At 42.5% G+C, this 21,519-nt stretch overlaps 1 protein-coding gene across 19 annotated transcripts in view; it reads left to right on the top strand.

Moving 5' to 3' along the window:
- plecb (plectin b) overlaps positions 1-21,519 on the top strand; it is a 130,545-nt gene that overhangs the window by 51,884 nt on the left and 57,142 nt on the right. For 7 of the 19 annotated variants that reach the window (XM_034611694.1, XM_034611692.1, XM_034611689.1 and 4 more), the window contains exon 1: positions 14,913-18,885. The exons of 10 other annotated variants lie outside the window; for them this stretch is intronic. In XM_034611694.1, coding sequence (XP_034467585.1) covers positions 15,291-18,885 — 3,595 coding nt within the window. In that variant the 5' untranslated portion in view covers positions 14,913-15,290. Of the gene's footprint in view, positions 1-8,217; positions 8,357-14,912; positions 18,886-21,519 lie in introns of those variants that run through there. 2 more of the 19 variants (XM_034611706.1, XM_034611704.1) reach the window with 1 other exon arrangement.

Here is a 21,519-nt window from a genome sequence, read left to right as displayed (position 1 = left end):
AGCAGATAGTCTGTAGCCAGTCCCCTGTCAGAGGTCACAGGTTTGTAAAGCCTATAAGCTGCTCTTCCCTCCACTTGACAAATTCCAGCCAACAACAGGACACGGCCACACCCGCGAAAGTGACAGGGATGATGACTGCAGTGGCTGGAAGTTAAGCTATCGTCCCGAGACACGTGCTGATCATTTGACAGCTTTTTAAATGTCACCTTTGGCACTTTATTCGATGAGTAATGGAAAATACTGGCAGATGAATTGATAGTGAGAATAGTTGTTATGTTGTTGAAGCCCTGGACTTTATCATCTGCTGGGATTAGCCCTGACGAATGTTTTGTATTTTCATAAACATGGTTCTACTGTATTTGTGTTTAAATTCTTAATCTTTCCTGAATTATCTTTTAACATCGTCCTGTGAGTGTCAAACTGTGAAGCCCTAAAAAGAAGACATAAGCATTTAAAGGGAGCGATGTGGAACGTCCATTTTAAATCTTAACCTTAACCTTTTAAAACCTGCCCACTAATCCTCACAATAACTGATAATGTCAAACACTGAACATAAACATTCACCATAAACACTCAGTGACAATCAGCTGTTGAAAACCATTCCAGAAGATAGACAGGTCCAGTTTTAGAGCGGGGATATTCCCCTGATCACTGATGTCATAAGGTGATGATTTATCACAGTGTTGGTTCCACATGGGAAACACCATCAGGGCTGATGCTATAGAGCTGGTGTCCATACGCAGCTCACATGCACAGTGGAAGTGTACGTGTCCTCATGAGGGGTCCTTCCTGCACAGAAGCAGAGTGACGTGGGTGGTAAGAGTCAAGGGCAGGGTGGACTGACCCCGTCATGAAGGATACAGGATAATGTCTGGAATCTCATCTGAAATAGTTTCATTGCTGAGGAGGTCTGGAACAGTTTAAGTCCCCATCAGACCCTGTTTACTGTTATTCTCTCACATATTAAGATTATAGTCTTGGGTGTTTGGGAACCATTCTCTAATGGTGGGAGTACTCTGAAATTTACAGAAACTGGAAACTTCTCCTTAGAAAAATGTGTTACTAAGGGTTTTCTTCATTTATAAAGCATTATAGCAGTATATTATTACCTCTGCCAAGAAGGTTATGTTTTTAAGGTTTGTTTGTCTGTCTGTCTGTCTGTCTGTCTGTCTGTCTGCTAGTTTACGCAAAATTATTGGACGGATTACCATAAACCTTGGTGGAAGGATGTGGTATGGGTCAGGGAAGAACCCATTATATTCTTATGAGGATCCAGATCAGGGAACGATCCAGGATCTTTCACTTTCTTTGATGTAGTGTAATAATGTAGTAACCTACAGACACTCATATGGTGTTATGATTGAGAATTATTTTCAGTTTTACAAAAAAAAAGAAATTGGATTCATGGATCTTTACGTAAACTTTCAGGCAAGTTTATGGGACAGATATTTATTTGTGTGTGAAATGTGGTACATATCCAAAGAAAAAATTTGGAACCAGTTAATTTGTTAACTGTTATTGTTTGTGTATTTATTTACAACTGTTCAAACTAATTTTGACAGATTAATACATCTTATTGCGCAGTTTAATTTTAACATTTGTAACACATTATAACTCGACTGGCACTCTCGAGCTCATACCTTCACAAAGGCCCAACAGTCTAGTTAATTCAATGGAGCTGCACTAATTTGCACACACTGATAGAAATCAGTTCTGTTTAATGTTTCAGATTTTTTATTATCAAGATACATTAATTATCTCTTGACAAAAATGAAATGTCAAACAAAAGTGGCAAAAAAATCCCTTGTCTGCCGCCTTAATCAAATCTAAGCCAAATTGTATGGGTCTTTCTTTTGCTCATACCCCGCCCTTCAATAAAATCACATTACACTGCTAAAAGACAGACACACAGACAGAAAACTATAGTAATTAAAACGTAACCTTCTTGGTGGATGAAATACATTCATCATAATTCTGTATATAGAATCTGTCAGGTGACCAGTATTTCCAGCTGCTAGATGACAATCACTGCTATTAAGATAAAAGTACAGTATTAGAGATGTTTAAAGTAGTTAGTACAAGTTCCTCAAAACTGCACTTATATACTGTACTAATTGTAAATGGATAAGTTACACTCTACCCCTGCTTTTCTCTCTCTCTATAGTTGTAACCAGCCACTTTCACATAAATAATAGAAATTCAAATCGGTTTGAATGTCAGGATTTTACCTCTCTGTAGGATTCCTTAGGAGTTTACCTGCTTTCTTTTTCTGCTTTGCTCCGTGTTTGTCCAGTAGATGGCGACATTATCCAGTAAACCTGCGTTTTGCCCTACATGTGTCAGTCCCACTCACCAGTCTTTCTGTGCAACGGGATTCATAAGATCCAGATTTCGTCTTGTTGCCAAAATCACTTGAGAAGAGATACACATGCTCTGAAGATTACAACACGATAATGTCATCCAGTGTCCCAACATGTGGAGGCAAATTCACACATTGGATTGACGCGCTTGCTCGTGTCAGAGGCCGCATTCATTCCTGTCGCGCTCTGCTAATGCAACACACATGGGGGACCTCTTTATCTTTGTCTCTGTGTTTGCTGGTTTCAGTTTAACTGATGGGATTTACTGCAGCGTGACTCTGAATGAATTTCATCCTTATATTCTTTCCTCTGTAATAAATATAATAGGGTTGTGTTGTGTAGCTTACATATGTTTATTCTTCCCCACAGCTCTGATTGTACTAACACTTTGTGTCTCTCTTTGTTTTGCAGGTGAGTGTCTCTTCATCTCTGCTGTTGTTTCTCTGTCACTGAGGATGGTCTGGAACATCTGAAGCTCTCGGCCAATAAGTACTCTGATTTAATTAATACAACTGGGGATTGCCATTACACACAGAGAAATACACATAGATTTCTTTATGATGTCCATTGCCAAGACATGTTTGCTTCTTGGTTTTCTCCTTTTCTACCATTACCTGAATTAAACCCTTCATGTTTTAGGCATGACCTTAGTCAACTTGAGCTGGAAACCAAATTATTAACAGTGCTTAAGTGTCACATGCATTGACAAGCTTGTCTTATTACTTCACTGATAGATGTATGCTGTGTTACACACTCACTTTCTGTAGGACAGTTTTTATGCAGCTTTAAAAGATTCAGTTCTCATGAGTCTGGAGGGTTGGGTCAGGACCTGCCCTTGCAGGCCAATCTTTTTCCCCTGAACTACATCTGGAATGTTTTACAGCCGCCATGATAAACCTACGAAGGGGCTGTAACACTTAGGTGTAGTCTGGCATCTTTTGTGGAAGAGGTCACTTCACTGCTTCGCTCTTAGTGTTGTAGTAGCTGAAGGTGTCATGAAAACAATGGTGTATTATTTACTCACTGTGACATTGGATCTCTGTTAAATGTCTGTTTATGTCATAGTTGGCTTTACATAAACTGTAGAGTGAAAGTGATATGAGGAGAATTGTAATCAGACGTTCTTGAAATGAATGTGTGGGAGTGTGTTTGAAGAGCAGGCAAACAATGATTCTTCAGTTACTTTGAACTTTACTCATAAAGCAAAAATGACAAGAACGTGTGTGTGCGTGTGTATGTTCGTCACATCAGAACTTTTTGCCGGTGATGTTCATATGGGTGATAACATTTCAACATTACATCTTTATCTCTGCTGTAGCGTCTCCAGTGCTCACTGGTTCACATTTCATCCCCTTAGGGTGAGAACATTCTCTTGCAGAGTCCCGGTCATATCGCTCTGGCTGCTTTACAAAGAGAGTCAAATTTTCCAGGTGATTGAGCTGGTGTGCATTTCTCTTCCAAGGCCGTGCCGACATTTGACACTCGCTTTGTGCACACTTCTCCTGCTGTGTATTCCAAGGAAACACTCATCGCTTGCTAGCTTCAGTTTTACCACAGGAGTGTACTGTTCATGCAGTTTTCTGTGCAAGCAACGAAGGAGGGCCCACACCTTTTTAGCTGCACACGCGGATCCATTGCAGTAAACTCGTTTTAGAAGCTCATGGTGTGGTTTTGTTTCTAAGACTGCACCATGAAGGGAGGCTTCAAAAACAGTGTGCAGTTCTCAGAGCTGCTGTGGGAGTAACCTGATCTCCTGTCAACTGAAGTTACTCTGCTGTTTTGTCCCAACAGGGGCCACACGCCCTGTAGGGCAAACTTAATTGTTACCTCCATATGATTTCCTGCAGGAGCCCTTTTTTGTTCCTGCACTCATGTGCGCTGAAGGGAAGCCTGTCCATTGTTTTAAAGCTGCAGTTTTAAAGTAGTGGACAACAGGATGTGGAGCAAATCCAGAGGAAGTAAAGAGGAAAGTGAAATGCCATCCACTGCAGCAGTGAGGACACTGTGGGTGGGGAGGTCAATGAATGCCCGATATGAAATAAGATTAGATTTTAGGACATTTCAAACAAGCTTAGACAAAGGTAAACTCACAAAGAGACTTCTAGTATGTCAGGGGCGTACCCAGGGGCGGGGCCAGGGGGAACTGACCCCAGCTGAAATTTGATTGGCCCCTTTAGTGCTCCTGTCCTGTCAGTCAGGCTGTATTTCTTTTATTTTTATATAAAGTAATTACTTACTAAGAATATTAACAATAAATATGATAATATGTTTAGAATGTTTAAGCATTTTTGAAGAACACAGTTTTCATTTGCCTGAAGCTTTAGAGCTAACATTAAAAAAGGAATGACTTAAAATGTGCACCTCACAAAATCAGAATTGTGCATGGATGTTGGACATATAATTGGCCCCTCTGTGTAGATTGTGGCCCCTTTATGGTCCCTGATTTAGAAAACCCCTAGATCCACTGCTGTTTCTTTGTGTTCTGTTATGTTTACTGCTTCCAGTGTGTTGTACATTGAACGAGCGCCTTAACAACAATCACCTGACATTTCATTAATCCTGTCTTGGATTCTTTCCCAGCTCACTGAAAAGAAATTGAGGGCACAGTCACAATTTAAAAATAGAGAATAATGTGAATTAATCCGTTCTCACATCTCACTCCACCCACTAGGTGAGGCTCCGTACCTGCATAATGAAATAGTTCTTTGAGTCACTATGTTTTAATCACTGCCACACAATCCATATCATTCCATACGTTGTTTTGTGACATTGTTGTCAGGCTAGTTTTTGTTCCTTCTCATTGCTGCATGAAAGAACATGTTGGGTACATTTTATAGTATATGTTTTTTTAACTCTGGTAATTATACTTGACTGTGGAGACAGACAACCAGGGCATTCCTGAACGTCTGTAATGTCAAAGAATATAATCTCGTTTAGAAAAAGCAAGGACAACACTGGTACTGGCACTGGCAGTAAGTCAATCAGATATGAAGTTCTATTTTATCAGATGCATCGTTGGTCACATTCCAGGTCTTCTGTTGATGCTGAATCAGATTAACTTCATACCTGTGTTTGTGTTTTTCATATGATGCAGGGCCGGTGCTCTTTCCTCGCCTCTCATCGGAATGAATGGTTCGAGGAAGTGAAGTTTGTTTTCCTGTGTCAGGAAAAAACCCACACTTCAGGCTCCACAGTAGTGGATAAAAGATAAAAGATCTTATCTGTCAGAGCTTTTATTCAAACGATCAACCACCTGAACTTTAATGTCACGTTGCTCCAGCTGTTGTGACTCTACATCAGAGAGTTAATAGGAGCCCTCTTGTGTGTGGTTCAGCTCAGTGACACCAATTCATGAAAGTTAGACAATTATTAATGATGGTGAGTCAGTGCTGTCAGTGACTGGATTTCAAAGCTGTGGGGGAACAGGCCTTTTCTCTTCGGAGACAAACTCTGAAATACGTTTTCTGAAAGTCCTTTCTTTTGTGAAAGACGGACTTGTCTGTCGTTCTGCTCTGAGGAAAGAAAGAATGTGACCGATTCATTCTCTCCAGATGGGTTTTATGGAAGTGAAGATAATAAATCACCTTATTGTCTGTGAGCGTGCGTGTGTGCGTGTGTGTGTGTGTGTGTGTGGGGGGGGGGGGGGGCACCTGTTTTGTATTTGTTTGCATTTCATTAGGCATCCTGAGGATCAACCTCTGTCTAAAAATACAGCTCAGTCTCTTCAGGTTACGATACCAATCCGCACATTGTGGCAGACAGTCATTAAGGCCAGAGTCCGGATCCCATGTCCACGTTTGTTGTTTGATAGCCCGTTGCCCATGGCAGCAGCGGCAGGAGCATGCCCACGCTCCCCGGGACCTCAACCGTGGACACACATGGTATTTGCCTAACGTGTGGGCTGTGTTGCCACAGCAACGCAAGTCCAGCATGACCACACCCATGTGAGGCTTGCAGACGCTGACTCATAGTGCAAATATTCAAGGTTTTTTTTTTTTTGTTTGATTCTAAAATGTGACTTTGTTTCATTGAGGATATGGTTTCATAGTGCAACACACTTCCTTTCTTTTCTCTACCCCTCTATGTTTCTGCTTTTTCACACAACATAAGCTCACCCACTCATCGCAGGCTGTGTGCGGCTCAAACCGGCCAGTTCCTTTTGGCTGGCACCACCACAACTAGCACTCCGTACGGCCATTTTATACTGTCCTCGCCAACCGCACTGTGGCGCCATTTTGTGGAAATCACCTTCCATATTCAAACATGACTCATAATTCCTGATACTTAAAATTTAGGGTGCACAGTCCTCGTGGGCAAAAAATGTAATATGAGTGAGTCTTCAGAGTCTGTCTTTTAGATTTCCTGCTCTTTGCTGAACCTCTGTGTAGGGAATGAATCCATCCACGTCAGAAAACTAAAGCCAGCATGTGTCAGTGTGTGGCTTTAGTTTAGATCATCATTATTTACTGTATAACCACATTCAAAAATATGTCCTCCTGGCAGTATGGACTGGAGAGAAAATGACTGCTCCTCTTTCAATGTACATGTGTTACAAGTATTGTTTTCAGAGAGAAAGTTGGGGTATTGTGTCAGAGCCATAGACTGTATATAATGATGGACAACATGAAAAGTGAAGCCAAAGCGTCTTGATACCTCCTGGTGGCTGGCTTCAGTATAGGTCATAAACCCTGCCTCCTCCATGTTCAGAGGTGGGACATGGACCAACCCAATAAAGTCAAAGTACACATCAAAGCAGGGTTATGTTCTGATTTTAGTTCAGCACACATTAGTGCTCTCAGTTCTTCCAAAAATCAAGTTCGAACAAATTTAAAATGACAACCCAAAAGTAAAAAAAATTGAACATTACTGGCTTACTTTACTGCTCAGTCAAGAAGGTGTGCAATATAGGTCAAGCTGATAGTGATCACCCTCTGCTGGATCAGGGGACAAACTACTTCAGAAGGTCTGATGTGTTTCTAGACTGTTTATCTTGAATCAGAATGGTTCATTACAGTTCGAATAAGTACTTTTACACCCACATTAGAATTAATGTTCGAAATTTCAAATATAAAGTGACAGCCCTACTAATCATCAGCCTGAACACTTCACATTCTTTCTCAACTCTTTGTCTCACACTCAACCACAGTTGCTAGAAACAAGTCAGAACTGATCAAAAGATCAAAACTGAGAACTGATCCCTCTGCTCTTGACATATTGTCACACCTGGCGGTTGTTTGCACATTGAAAGGAAATTTGCATTGGCACACTACATGTCGGGACTGTTGCTCCTTTGTTCTGCTGTTGCATGAGTCCAGTTTCAAGATTAACTCACCGTTTTTTACCAACCCATAAAAGACTTCATTGCTCCCTGTAAACCAGAGAATAAGAATGCAAGAGACAAAGCCAGAGCTGTTGTTTGGTGTATTTTGGAAGCTCTGATGGGGCCTTTTGCAGACTCGCTCCTTGTCCTTTGTTTTCAGTCTGTTTTCTTGCCCTCGCTTTTTTTCCCAAGTTCTCATCTTAATCTCTGTGCCTTTAATTTGTGAGATATCTCGAACAAGGCGTCCAGTGTGTATCTTTGTGTAATAAAGCGTGGGCCCTTTTAAATGTATGGGACATGGTGCAGGGTATCCGGGGCTGCAGAGAGGATGTGTCCAGCCTGGCAAGGCCCGCAGATTTATAGTGTAGATGTTCCACTGCATTTATGGGCCAGAGATGAAAAGATCCCCGTGTTCTTTTCTCACAAACCCCCTCCCTACCCTGAATGTACCCCTCTGCTCCCATTCCTTCTCTCTTTTTTGCCCCATCTTGCAGCAGGTCTCGCAAGGGTAAAACGAAGTAGTAGCAGTTTGGTTGGGACTGGAAGCATAAGGAAGCATAAGGAAGTTGTTCTGTTCTGTTGGAGGCGCTGAGGCCTTTGTATTATATGTCAAATCAAAACAGCATGGACAGAGGTGATCCCCTTGGAGATCGGTTCTGGCTCAGCCCGAGAAAAGGTAAGGGATATTAAGAAATCCAAACTGAGGCAGGATGCAGCGAGTGAATGATTCTCAGCATTGTCATAAAGAGGTGTGGCCACTTTTAGACAGCAAATATTTTTTTCTCATTTTGGGCTACAGAGAGTTAAACAGAGGGTTGAGCATGTCCTGGATCTCTTGCACAACAATGCAATCCATCTCTTGCATGCTGATTCTGATCCCTGGCTGCTGTTTAGCTGAGTTGGCTTACGGCTCTCACAAGAGAAAAAACAGTAGAGTCAAAGGCTGGTTCAAATTTTCTGTCCAGATTTTACTGCTGGAACTTGTTTGCAATACAAAGCGGTTTTGTAGTCGCTGGCTGTTTTTTGCAGTATTTACCACTAAAACTCTGAATTCTTTCAATTTGACATCAGAATGACAAGACGTTATTCTGCTTTGCAGACAGTATGCTGCAGGAGGAAATGTGAGAAGTAGGGGTGATGAGAACTTTGGCATCTTCTGCATCAGCTCAAGGAAAAGTTTCCATGGTTATCTATGGTCGATGCTGTTTCAAACCTGTCACAACACTGCTCCCGCTTTCAGTCTGGCCCCATTTACCCCCTCATGGGTGGGCTTCTGTCCAAGTCTGAGAGGCTGCAGGGGGCATTGTCGGGTTGGACACATCGAGACAAAACGACTAGCACATGACAGAAAGCTTATTAGAGTGACAGTAAGTAAGAATGAAGTATTTTTGGGCACTCCTGCTTATTTTTGGTAGGCAAGTGGGGCAAAGGGAGGCATAATCTGTGACTCCATTTCTTTCCACTCTGGAAAAGGAGAAGTCAGTGTGATCCGTGACTCGTGGATTTGAGAACACAAGCAGGGCCTGTCATTTTCACCTCAAGCCCACATCAGTTTATAGATTTTCCATGTGCATTTTTGCGTATATTGGCGAGACAAAAGCCAAGAGCTGGCTTTTCTTACTCTACCCACACAGTAGGCTATTCTACTTGGGACGTCAGCACAAGTTTTATGTTGCTGAAGCTTAATCATTCCCTAAAATATACGTTAACTCTTTGCTGAAGTTTTCTCTCACTTTTACACAAAGTTACACAAACTTTGTACACCACAGTTGTCTTTAATGAGACTTATGTAACTCCAAAGATATTTATGAGGCAAAAAAAGTTGAGGTTGGCGAAGCTACAAGAACACTTCTGCATATTGTCTTGATTGATTTCAGAACAGTGTCTATTGTTCGTGCTCCTCAACTCTGGAAAGAAAGAAAAAGTCCTTTGTTCGATCATAAATTGCCTCTTTTCTTTTACCTCAGTTCTCCAAGAACAGTTGATTATTTATTTTTGCAGCAGTGTGTGGAAATGCCAAAGACACCTCTCGCTCCCTCTCTGTTCACTAGCTTCTTACACACAGTGCCTCTTTGTCTGGTTCCACTTTGTGGTTTTGCACACTTCTGTGGGTTTGTGTTTGGTGGGACCGTTTGCAGTTTACGAGACTTTCTTGCTATAGCAACTCCTGAAACTGTCTCTGGTCTTTCTGTCTATGCATTGGACACATACTGTAGGTCCCTTCAGGTCATCAGTCATTAAGCCCACTAGATCATCGCAGACATGTCCAGGGACCGCTCTGCACGAGGGGTTAGTCCTTACAGCTTCATGCCTCTGGTATTTCAAAGGCCACTTGCTCTCTGTGTTTGAGCTCTAATTGAAACTGCTGCTCTTACTGACCTACACAGATTTCAGTCAAGGTTGTCATACAGTTTAAATGAGGGTGGGATTAAGGCCTCACAGTCAGTCAGCATGTTACAATAGACAAGTCAACAAGTTAGTGTGTATATATAGCCCAACATCACAAAGTTGCCCCACAGAGCAAGTTGTACAATATACAACACCCTCTATGTTGAGGCATTGAATTCAGTTAAGGAACTTCACTACAAAATAAATAAAGTAAAATAAATGTTCAGGTCTTATACATTTGCTCAGCTCTGTGCAAGTAATGACAAAAAATATGACAAATCTGTAAGCTTACTAAAACTGCACTCAAGTGTAAGAGTTGACAGGCATCCTAGCAGCTCTGCAAGGCTGTACTTAAACACAGCAATGTTTTGATCTTAAAGCTAACGTTAGCATGCTAACATCCATACAATAACAATGTTGCTGATGTTTATTCTCTCTGTCCAAAGCTGACAGGAATGTCGGGTTTTCCACTTTTGAACTTTTGACCTGATGATTGTGCTAGAATAAAGTGTAAGGATTAACAAACTGATTACAGTTTATCAAGAGCGGACCAGGAATGTGTGCAACACATTTACAATAATCATCCTGTATGCTTTCACTTAAAACCAAAGACGACCTCAGCCACTGGTGTTTCAAGAGGAAAGATTTGGGCTCAGCAAAATCAATACGTTGTACCCTCTAGGCTCCACGAATATATTACAGATTTCATGGCAATTCATCCAACAGTTAAGACCTTTCACTTTAAACCAAAATTATAAAAAGATAAATTTAGAGACTGCCAATGGTGCTGGAGGAGAAATTAGCTGATCACTACAATCAAGAGACTTTCTGGGGACCATGAATGCGAAGATATTTCAGTTTGGACCAAAAGTGGTCGACCAACTGTCCGACAGATCATGGGTCCGACAGACCCCTAGCATGGGTACAAAAGTTTAAACTATTGCAACAAAATGTAATTCTCACATTTAATTTAATGTAAAGTTTGTCGGCCTTATGTCAGTTACAGAAAAAAAGGTTGCAAATTTGTCACATCAAGACTTGTTTTAATTATTATATTCTTCTACATAATATAATGTACTATCGGTCTATAGAGGGACATTTACACTAATTTGCTTTATGTTTACATTGCACCAGTTACATTTAAAGATTTTGAAAATGTAAAGGATTTCTTGATTTCCTTTCGTTGACCAATTGAAATAAATGAATAAGTACATATAAGAACATAATCACTGTGTACTCCTTTCTCCATGTGATCACGTGATCTGGTTCACGACTTTCTAACTGAAGCAGATTCCTCAGTTGGAGGGGTTTGTGCTTTAACATGCGTCAGCTCTTTCAGGGGGCACAGCTGTCCCCCACATAGGAGGGGGAGGGGAGGGGGGGGGGAGGAGCCTGAGAGACAAGTTGTGTCAAGTGTAGTTTGACATAATTAGCACAATAATTCTCAAAAATAAAATGTTTGAGGTCACACTGACTTTGACCTTTCACCACCTAATTCTAAGCAGATCCTTCTTCTGTCCAAGTTTGTACCAAATTTGAACAAGTTCCCAAAAGGCAGATGGACGGACAGATATACAACCCACAAATATATTTCCCCAGACACGCCTGTCGCTGGCACAGAGGCATAAAAATAGGCTCAGCCAGATATAATAACACCACTTTCTTAAAAACTTCAAAAGTGCACGTCATGATTTGGAATAGGAGGCTTTCTTCCGTATTTGCCTTTTAAAAAAGATAATCAAATACATTTTTTTAGGTACTTTTTATTGCACATGAAAGAAATCAGTTTTTCTTTTGTACATTCAATTTAATGATTTTAATGTTCACACACTAAGTTTGTAATTAACTCACAATGCCTATGTGTCATCCTTTGGGACATTTGCTCTATAGTTTTGACTTCATCTACCTCCTTATTAAGGACGCACTGCACATTTGAGGGTAAGAAAGACCCTGCTGACCTTTTCTTTCCCTGGAAGTGGCTCGAGTGGCTTGGATCTGATGTCAGAATAGAAGGCACGTGTGCAGCACCAATAGACCGCCGGGTCAGGAGGCCTTTACGGTGGGCCAGTAGCCAGACACCATCAGTTGGTGGTGACAAGTCTATTTTGAGACTTGTAGAGTTCTAAAACTTTGAGGCCGGAGTTGACTCCAAAACCAGAAAAGTGTTCAGACAGTTCCCCAACATTGTATTACACCCTTATCTGCTTCAAATAGTCACATCCAGCCCCAATCTGTGGCAAAAATGCTTGCTTAAATTCTGAATAAAATATAGATGTACATCCCAGTACTCCTCTTAGACTCTGTTAAGGAATAATTTAATAAGTTACTAGCGCCAACTCAAACCTGCATTCAACTGCTCTAAATTACTGTAAGCAGTTTGAGAAGCAGAAACACATCATTTCCATGCCTCTGTCCGCTGATACAGTACCTCTCTGGCATATTTAATGTTTGGATGACTGAACAGACTGGGTCCCATCCAGAGTAGGGGTCACTGTGGCATGTTTGAAGTTCACTGAACACTTTGTGCATAAACAGTGCATGAAATCACATTGATATGCAGCCCAGAGAGCAAAGGCACCATGCACAGTGATGCAGATCCCCCCAAATGAGACATATTAGCAGATCAGCATGTCTATTTACCATCCTAGTTGTATTTGTTTGGTATTAATAAGTTCCTTGCATGTTGTTTTATATGACCTCCTATCCAATGGGTTGAATAATTAAATGCCTCAGAACCAAGCTAATTTGACGCTAACAAGCTTATGTGCCAGATACACGCATGCACAAACACAACCAGCTTGTACCTTCTATACGACCGCCTCTGCTCCAGAGCCAGGCAAAAGGCAATGTGCCGCATGTCATTGATAAAACATTTGTTTCGTAATACAGAGGAATGCTTTTCTCTTAGTGGGAACCTGAATATCCCTTTGTTCCTCCTCCGAAAACTCCACCCAGCCTTTAATTTGAATCACTAACTTTACCTGAAAGTCTAAAGATGACATACCGTAATCAGGGATGTTTCTGCTATAGGTGGAGTACATACTGGCATGTCCTGGGGCATCCCCTGCGAGACTGACTAGTTCTTAAAGAACTATTGTGTGAAAGGAATTGCTTTATGACAGTAGTGATGAGTGAGGTCCATATACCAAACATACTGTCTGCTGAGGAAACGATAATAATAATAATAATTAAATGTACTTATATTTATTGTTTATAACTTCTTTAAGCACATACTGTATGTTAAGACTACAGTTTTGCTGTCAGACAAGCCTGAAAATGTGATAAAAGTTTGTTTCAGATCTTTGCAAATTTCCGTATGATGAATGACAGTGTGTATGTAGTCCAGCTGTCCAGGACGACAGATTTATGACCTGCTGCTCCACTGCAGCCCCGAAAGCGGATAAGTGCCTCACTCACTTAGACCTGACTCACTTCGTTTGACTGTTGCTATGGTGAAAGAGGAAAAGAAAACATTTTTCCGCCAGTATTTGGATGTGTAATAGTGTGTGTGTGCGGTTTCAAGCTGCAGTAGGAATGCATCTTTTCATTGCTGCCCATTCACCGCGACCATAATTTCGCAACTAGATCACTGTGTTCCAGCAGAGTGCCGTCTGCTTACTCTACTCTTCAGGCCTTTGTCTTTCCAGTTATACGAGTGAACATGTATTCCTCTGCTCTATCTATCCGACAATGGTCAGTTTTGCTTTCAGTGTGGCTGTCACTGGACTGGCTGTGACAGGACACTCTCACTGACACAGAGAGACGAATGGGAGACAGATGAACAGGAGAGGGAAGTGATCCAGGGATAGTAATCTGATATCATGTTCCTGAGAGGACTGAAAAGGTTACCTACAATGCACAGTTCTTTATATAGTCGTGCAAGAGAGATTCTCGGCTAAATCGAGGAACGGAGCCCTAATGTTGGCAGTCTGAAGCACCAACACATGTTTAGGGAGCTTTACAGCCTGTTGCATCACTATAATGAGCTGCAATGAGAAACACTGATTAGTCTACGTTTCCTCCCTCTCCTGGTGGCCTGGAGACCCTCCAAACAAACAGATATGAATAGAATCAAACATATTTTTTTCTATTAGATTCAATCAGCATGGGTCATATCGAACTTGCAGTGTTTGACTTGTAGTGTCATGACAGTTTTGTCTTTACTCCTTCTGTCTATAAAAAGATTTGTAAGATGTCTCTGTCTATTAAAGGTGACCCAAATATATTTGCGCTGATGCATATACTTTCTCCTCAAATGTCACCAGCCTTGACTCTAAACATTCAAAGAGTGTGTGAAACGACATCTGAAAACCACACCCCATGAGTAGAGTAAAAGCTCTTCAGTGATATCCGATGGAGTAATGTGTAATACTAGACACCTTGTACTCCACAACCTACATAGAAGCACAGAGAGTTGACGTCTAAGATAGACGTGCGAGCCGACTGGTTGACTCTCTTTGTTATACAGTAACTAATCTGTGTTAAGAACAGTCCATTCATTGGGCTGGGGTGTGTGCCAAAGGGTGTGTGTCAGACAGTCGTGTTGTGTGTGTTTAGAGGTGTGTGTACAGTATATCGGAGGTGTATGGGTGGGCGTCTCTGAAAAAGTCACAGAGCGACAGAACATGTGCTCTCACACACTTTAATAGTGTGTCGCTTACTCACTGGATTGTACTCTTTTTATTTTTATCAAATTATATCAGACATTTCTGTTTTCATTTCGTCCTACTTCCTGCTGCTTTATTTACTTTAGTGAGAACCTTTTTCCATTCTGCTTTTTTCCTAAGAAATAGAGAGAGAAAGTAGGAGGAGCTGGACTGAGAAGTGTGCCTCTCTCTCTCTCGCGCGCGCACTCTCTCACACACACTGCCTCTCTTCCATTCTGTCATTGCCATCTCGGCAGAACGGAGACTGTTCATTCTCAGCTACGCTGAATGTAATGGGGACAGTACACTTTTGACTTTGTTTTAGCCAGATTTCCCAGAGGAATATTTGTTTTCTTCCAAGACAACCGAAGGAGAAAACACGAGGAAAAGAAAGTAAGGAAAAAAAGATTGCAAGGATTTGTTCTTTCATTTTTCTTTTTTTATTGAATTGAGAAACACGTGACAGCCGGTTTTGCCAGTGGATTCTTTAGGGACGTGTGGCATTAACACGTCCCTTTTCGTTCCTTGCTGTGCATATTAGTTTTACTTTGAGAGAGTTTTCTGACACAAAGCACAATGGTTGCTGGAATGCTGATGCCCCTGCGGGACCTCAGGGCTATCTATGAGGTCCTCTTTCGAGATGGTGTCATGGTGGCCAAGAAGGATAAAAGGCCTCAGATCAAGCATCCTGATGTACAAAGTGTGAGCAACCTACAAGTTATCCGTGCAATGGTGTCTCTTAAGTCCAGGGGCTACGTGAAGGAGACATTTGCATGGAGACATTTCTACTGGTACCTGTCTAATGAGGGAATTGTTTACCTGCGTGACTACCTCCGCCTGCCCGCTGAGATTGTTCCGATGACCCTGCAGAGGGTGAGGAAGCCAACCACCACTCTATCCGTTGCTCAACGGGCTGCACGGGTCCAGTCTGTAGAAGGCCCCACGTCTTATGTTCCCAAGCCGGGACTAAGGGGTGAAGCCGAGAGCCAAGATGCACTGGCTGAGCGTCAAGGTTACCGCCATAGGATGATGGGCCCTGGGGAGAAAGAAAGCTACTCTGATAGGACCCCCAGGTTCAGGGGTCGTCCAGTGGCTGCAGAATCAGTCAGACCAAAAGCATCATTGGAAGGGGAGGACCAGCCTCTGTTCAGGAAAGGTAGCAGCTTCAGAGGTGAAGCTGTAATGGTGGAGGAGAGCAGGGTGAAAAGAGTCTCCCATCAGCAGCCTGATGTGAGGAGTGAGAGGCCAATTACAACATCACAGGAGAGAAGCGCTTTTGGGGTCCAAAAGGAGAAAGCCCCAAGTTCTGTTTCTGTTCAGACAGCAGCTTTGAAACACGATGTATCGCAGACCACTCTGACATCAGTGTCCTCCAAAGCAGCACTACCATTAAGTGTGTCTGCTGTCGCTGATGGTGCAGGTGGTGCAACATCAAAGATTCCATCTGAACCCTTTACTCCCAAAACAAATAAGGAGAAGACCAAGATCTCTGGTGAAAAAACTCCCATGAAGTCTAACGAAATGATCCCAAGCCATTCATCTGCCGGAACACGTCCTGATACAGATGTCAAAGAAGAGAAGATTAAAAAGTTTATTGTGGATACAATTAAACCTGCAGAGGTTAAGGCTGAAGTGGCACCTGGAAAGCCCCAAGAAGTTATCACAGTGGCTGCTGTTCAAGAAACCTCCAGTCTTCTTACTGAGACTTGCACTGCTGCTCCTGTCAGTACAAAACCTGCTAATAAAGGTGTAAAAAATGAGAAGACAGAAAAGGTGATTGTGCATCAAGTTAAATCTGCAGAGGTGAAGACTACAATAGAAACTTCAACTGATAAGGTGAAGCCCCAGACAGTTACCACAAAGGCATCTGCTCAGGAAACCATCAAACCTCTCACTGCCACTACCACCACCACCTCTGTCATCACAAAACCTGCTAATAAAGATGTAAAGGAAGAAAAGGCACAGAAAGCAAATGTGAAGGAGGAATCAATTAAACCTGCAGAGCTGAAGACACTGAAGATCGATCATGAGAAGGCCAAGAAAACCTCCAGCGTTACCATTTCTTTAGAGACCAGTGAACCGCCTCCTGACTGTACCACCAGCGAACCAGTATTGTCCACTGATGCACCAAAGGAGATCTCCAAATTTATTGTGACCCAGGGGCCCATTGATGCTACCCTAACCTCAGTGAATCTCTCAGCAAAGCCTGAGACAGATGTAGTGCCCCTAAAAACAACCACAGTAACATCGATACTTGAGGTTACAACTACCGTTAGTACAACAACTCTCTCAGCGCCTTTGTCCAATGCTGAAGATGTACAACCAGTCAAGGGGGAAGCTACAGTGACAGAGGTTGTTACAAAAGAGGAGAAAACCGATGTAAAGGTGGTTCCTTATGTCATGAAAGGTGAAACCATAGTTATCGAGGAGGTCTCTAAAGTATCAGTACAAGATCCTACATTAGCACAAAAAGACTCCAAGTTCAGTCAAAATGTTGATGCCACAGGTGGAGTTAAGGAAACCAAACAAGTGGTTGAAGGAAGTTCCAAATCAAAAAGAAAGAAGAAGAAATCTCCAGGTGAGATCTCTAAGAATGTCAACTTTGAGGAAATGCAGGACCCAAAAGTGGAAAAGGAAAAAACCTCTAAAGAAAAGCCCCTGCTAGAGCCGGCAGAAAGTACCCCCTATCCAACACAATCCCCAATGATTACTTTAGGGCATGTTTGTAATGGTGTTCAGACTAAAGAGGCATCACCTGTAGAGAAAAATGAGGCTGAGGTTAAAATTAATGTGGAGAGGGAGCAAACAAAAGACATCCCGACAAAAGCTGATGGGAAACCAAAGGAGGAAGTCCCGAAACAAACTGAGACTATTTCTGAAGCATCATTACCTGTTGGCCATATCCCCACAGTGCCCCCAGTGGAGCTTCCAGGTGAAGCACAAGTGAAGGAAAAGGTTGCAGGAAGCACTGTCACCAAGATCACACAGGGACCATTACTCACTAAAGGCGAGTTAAATAGTAAGTTGCTGCACATGGAGCCAGAGAAATCAGAGGAAATGCCTGTCAACAAAGTTGAAACAGAGACTGTACAGAAAATAACCCACGTGGAGCTTATACAAGAAAGATCCAGACCTGAAAAGAAAAGCTCTGCACTGCAGTCAGAATCTCACAGACCCATAGCGGAGACTAAATCCTCTGTAAGCACAGAGAAAGCTGCAGAGGAATCTTCAAAAGGCAAGAAGAAAGGGAAAGGGAAAAAGCAGGCTAAGACACCAGAGGCAAAGACTATAAACACAAAGCCTGTCTTTTTGTCTGAAGCACAGGCATTACCCTCCACTGACATTACATCATTGCCCAAGGCCACAGTTAAAGACAGCCCTGTCATGGCCTCTGCACCGACGGGCACTAATGTTTCTACAAAGATGACTCCTAAAAGAATGTGCAGTGAGGAAGTCGGACAGGCAGCAGCTGTGCTCTCTGAGGCCCCAGCAGACAAAGGGGAGGTGGAGCCAACACTGCTCTTTGCAGAAAAAATCAAGCGGGAGGTTCCAAAACCAAAAACATCCTCCACTTCGAGGGAAGCACCCGCAGCCGGAGAGTTAGCGTCAGCAGAGGCAGCTGTAGCTCAGGCACAGGCCAGCCCCCTAGTCAAGCAAGAGGAGCCTCCCAGAGTTGCACAACATTTGGCCACTCAGACAGCAGAGTGCAGCACAGAGAAAACGCTCTCTGTTTCTGAGGCCTTAAAGCAGAAGGAAGAGAAGAAGAGGGACCTGAAGGAGGACACACCCTCTGCCACTGCCACTCCCGCAGCTGCTAAGCCTGACCAACCTCACCTCTGTGACACCTGTGAGTCTGTTAGCCCGGACACAGACGCCATGAGGAAGAAAATTGTAGTAGTTGAGGAGATAGTTGAGGTTAAGAAGGTTGTGAATCCTCAAGCAACTGAGGGACAGTCACCTCCACCTGTGCAACCTGAGCAACCGGAGCAAGCTGAGCAACCTGAGGCACAAGGAGAGGAACTGGACTTGGATGTTTTGGAAGCACTAGCCATAGAGCGGGCACTACTGTCGGGGGCAGCAGAGGCCAGGGTGCAGGGAGCCTCACCTGAGGCAGAGTGGGACCACTCACTGGATGAGCCAGAGGAGAAGAGTTGGCCTAACTTCATTGAAGGTTAGTTTGAGTGCATGCCAGTTTACCTACTTCCTGCGTTGTCTTACACTCTCTCTGCATGTGATGTAATTGGTCCTGCACCTAGGACCTGCACCTTTCTTGGTTGTGTGGGAGGTCTTAGGTATGGCTCTTGTGATGCATGTCGTACATTGTCATATATTTAAAATATTTAATACTCCAAAGAACCCACCCACATTGTAATTATGTCTGACTTGTATTATTTTGGGTGGTTTGATTACAGTTTATGGCTCAAAGTTGCATGTAACAGCTCCCAGTTTCTATTTTGTGAAGGTGACTAGAGGCAGTTTCTCTTTAGGAAAAATCTTAGTGAGATGGTGAGAAGAGTCCTTTGATATGTAGCTGTGATCTAATTATCTGCGTGTTAAAATAGATGAAGTATCAGTAACAGTGCCATAGCACACCCCACTGTGTATTTGAGACGCTGTCAGATTTCGCCCAGCCATTGTGACATGGATTCCTCCTCCACAAATAGTTACAGGTGAAAGTTTTACTTAAAAAAAAACAATATATAAAACTATACATCAATGATAATTACGATTTAAAACCTCAACTCCAAATTTCCCCACAATGCACATGCATCAATGGTAGTTCTATCTTCCATTAAGTATCAAAACCCCTAAATCAGACTTTTTGGGGTGGGGAATTCCTGTTCTGTTGGATAATAAATTGAGCAATGCACACTCTGAGAGTTTGCCAGTTGAGATTATGCAGACCTGCAGTCCAACAAGGTGGGGCTGTTTTCTGAGATTCAGCCTCGCCTGTTCCCTGTAGAGATACTTGTGTGAAAGTTAAAGCCCGACTGACGGAATGACTGACTGAGAGAGGGAGGTGTGGTTCATTTGGGAGCATTTCTCCTCTTTGCTCCAGTAATACTGTGTTCTTGGCATCAGTTTGTGTTCTCTGGTTGTTTCCTGAGTTCTCCTTTTCAGCCTGTCTTATATGTGAGATAAGCCTGCATACCATTATGTTATGGAATGCATGGGATCTGGGAGTTATGTAGGCAATGCGAGAACAGAACTGTATGCAGTGCAGTCTTCTTCTGTTGGATCTGGGAAATAACAGTTGCCGAAAGTACAAAGGAAGATGCCATGTGATGCATGTGGTTGGTTCTGCTGAAGTGAAACTGGCATTTGCTCATATTGAATCATGATACTGAAGTATTTTCATGTGACTTTATTTTGCATTATGTCTAATATTTCACAATGCTCATAAGTAAAGTAAGATGTTTTGGCTGCTATGATTATTTTTGTATCCCTAAGAGAGAGGGTGTCTAAGCACTTCACATGGGCGTCGCCTGCTGTGGGTGTGAGCAGTGGACAAAGAGTCAGGAAGTTGGAATAGCTTGCTCACAAGTCTATGGGTGTGTTTGTTTGGATCCTCACGTGACAGGAGATCTGGATTCAATTAGCAGCCTGGATCCTTTTTTCAATCGGTGGTGCTCATCGTCCCTTTTTTACAGTCACATGAGCTTGATATGACTCATACATATGGTAAACCACATGTGCTTTTCAACTTAACAGATCAGGATACAGCAGTGCCATCAGGGCACCACAGTGTTTGCTGACCCACTGCTGACATCTGCTGTCCATTGACCACCACTGTCTGCTGACTCATAGGCCAAATGCTACAACTGCAGAGGTGTTTGGATAAAACTCAAAGAAATACATATTTCACAGGATATAATAGACAGAGCTTGTTTTCTTTCTCGGTGTCAAGCTTTGCATTAGTCGGGTTGCGCAATGCTGCCAAAACTGTACTCCTTTATTTACCTGACATTGGATGAGTAGTGTTAGATAGATCTGTCTGATTTACAGACATTATGTGTTATTGCTGTTATCCTACTGCCTGTGGTATTCTCGGTATGCAGCAAATTCAATAGCTGTCAGCAGAATCAGTTACACCCTTGAGTTATAACTGCAGTCAAGTATATCTACTACTGAGCTGTTAGTTTTTCTATTGCTTTGCAGCCGTGATGTGGAAACCAGCAAGATGGAAAGTATCTAAAAACCGACTTGTGCAACATAGGTGTTGCTTTCAAAACAAGGGCTCTTTGAGCTGGTTTCAATTTCAAGGGAATACTTTACTATTTCATGGGGCACTTTTGATTTTGTCTTGAATGGAGGGTGCTGTATGTATTGTGAAATTTTGTAGAAGCTGGTTGAAAGGCTGTTTTAAAGCTGCCCACACATGGCACAAGGGCCAGTTGTACTCCCAGACATGCCACTGAGGTCCTCCACGTTTTGATCTCTGAAATCCTGCCCATACATTCTTGCATGATTGGATAAATGAGCAGCTACAGTTGCTGCAGCTCTGTGCCTTTCATTATGGTGGCACATCATTTTGATGTCGTGACTCACTGGGGCTCGAGTTATGTGCCTGACCTTTTTGAGTGGAGAAAAAAAGGAATGGGGAACATAATGGACGCTCAAAGTCATTCTGTCTGATTACGTGGAGAGTTGGCAGCTGATGTACACTCGTGACAATGGGAGGCAGTTGATACAAGAGTCAGTGCTTAAAATACAGAAAAAGTCAGAATGAAACTTGATAGACATCACCTCTATGATATCAGTCCAAAGCAGTTAATGTGAAAATCTCCGTGGCCAGGGTTAAACT

Source organism: Hippoglossus hippoglossus, chromosome 16 (assembly GCF_009819705.1).
Source record: "Hippoglossus hippoglossus isolate fHipHip1 chromosome 16, fHipHip1.pri, whole genome shotgun sequence".
NCBI lineage: Eukaryota > Metazoa > Chordata > Actinopteri > Pleuronectiformes > Pleuronectidae > Hippoglossus > Hippoglossus hippoglossus.
Note: the sequence above shows the minus strand (reverse complement) of the source record. Positions and strands in the feature narration are given on the sequence as shown.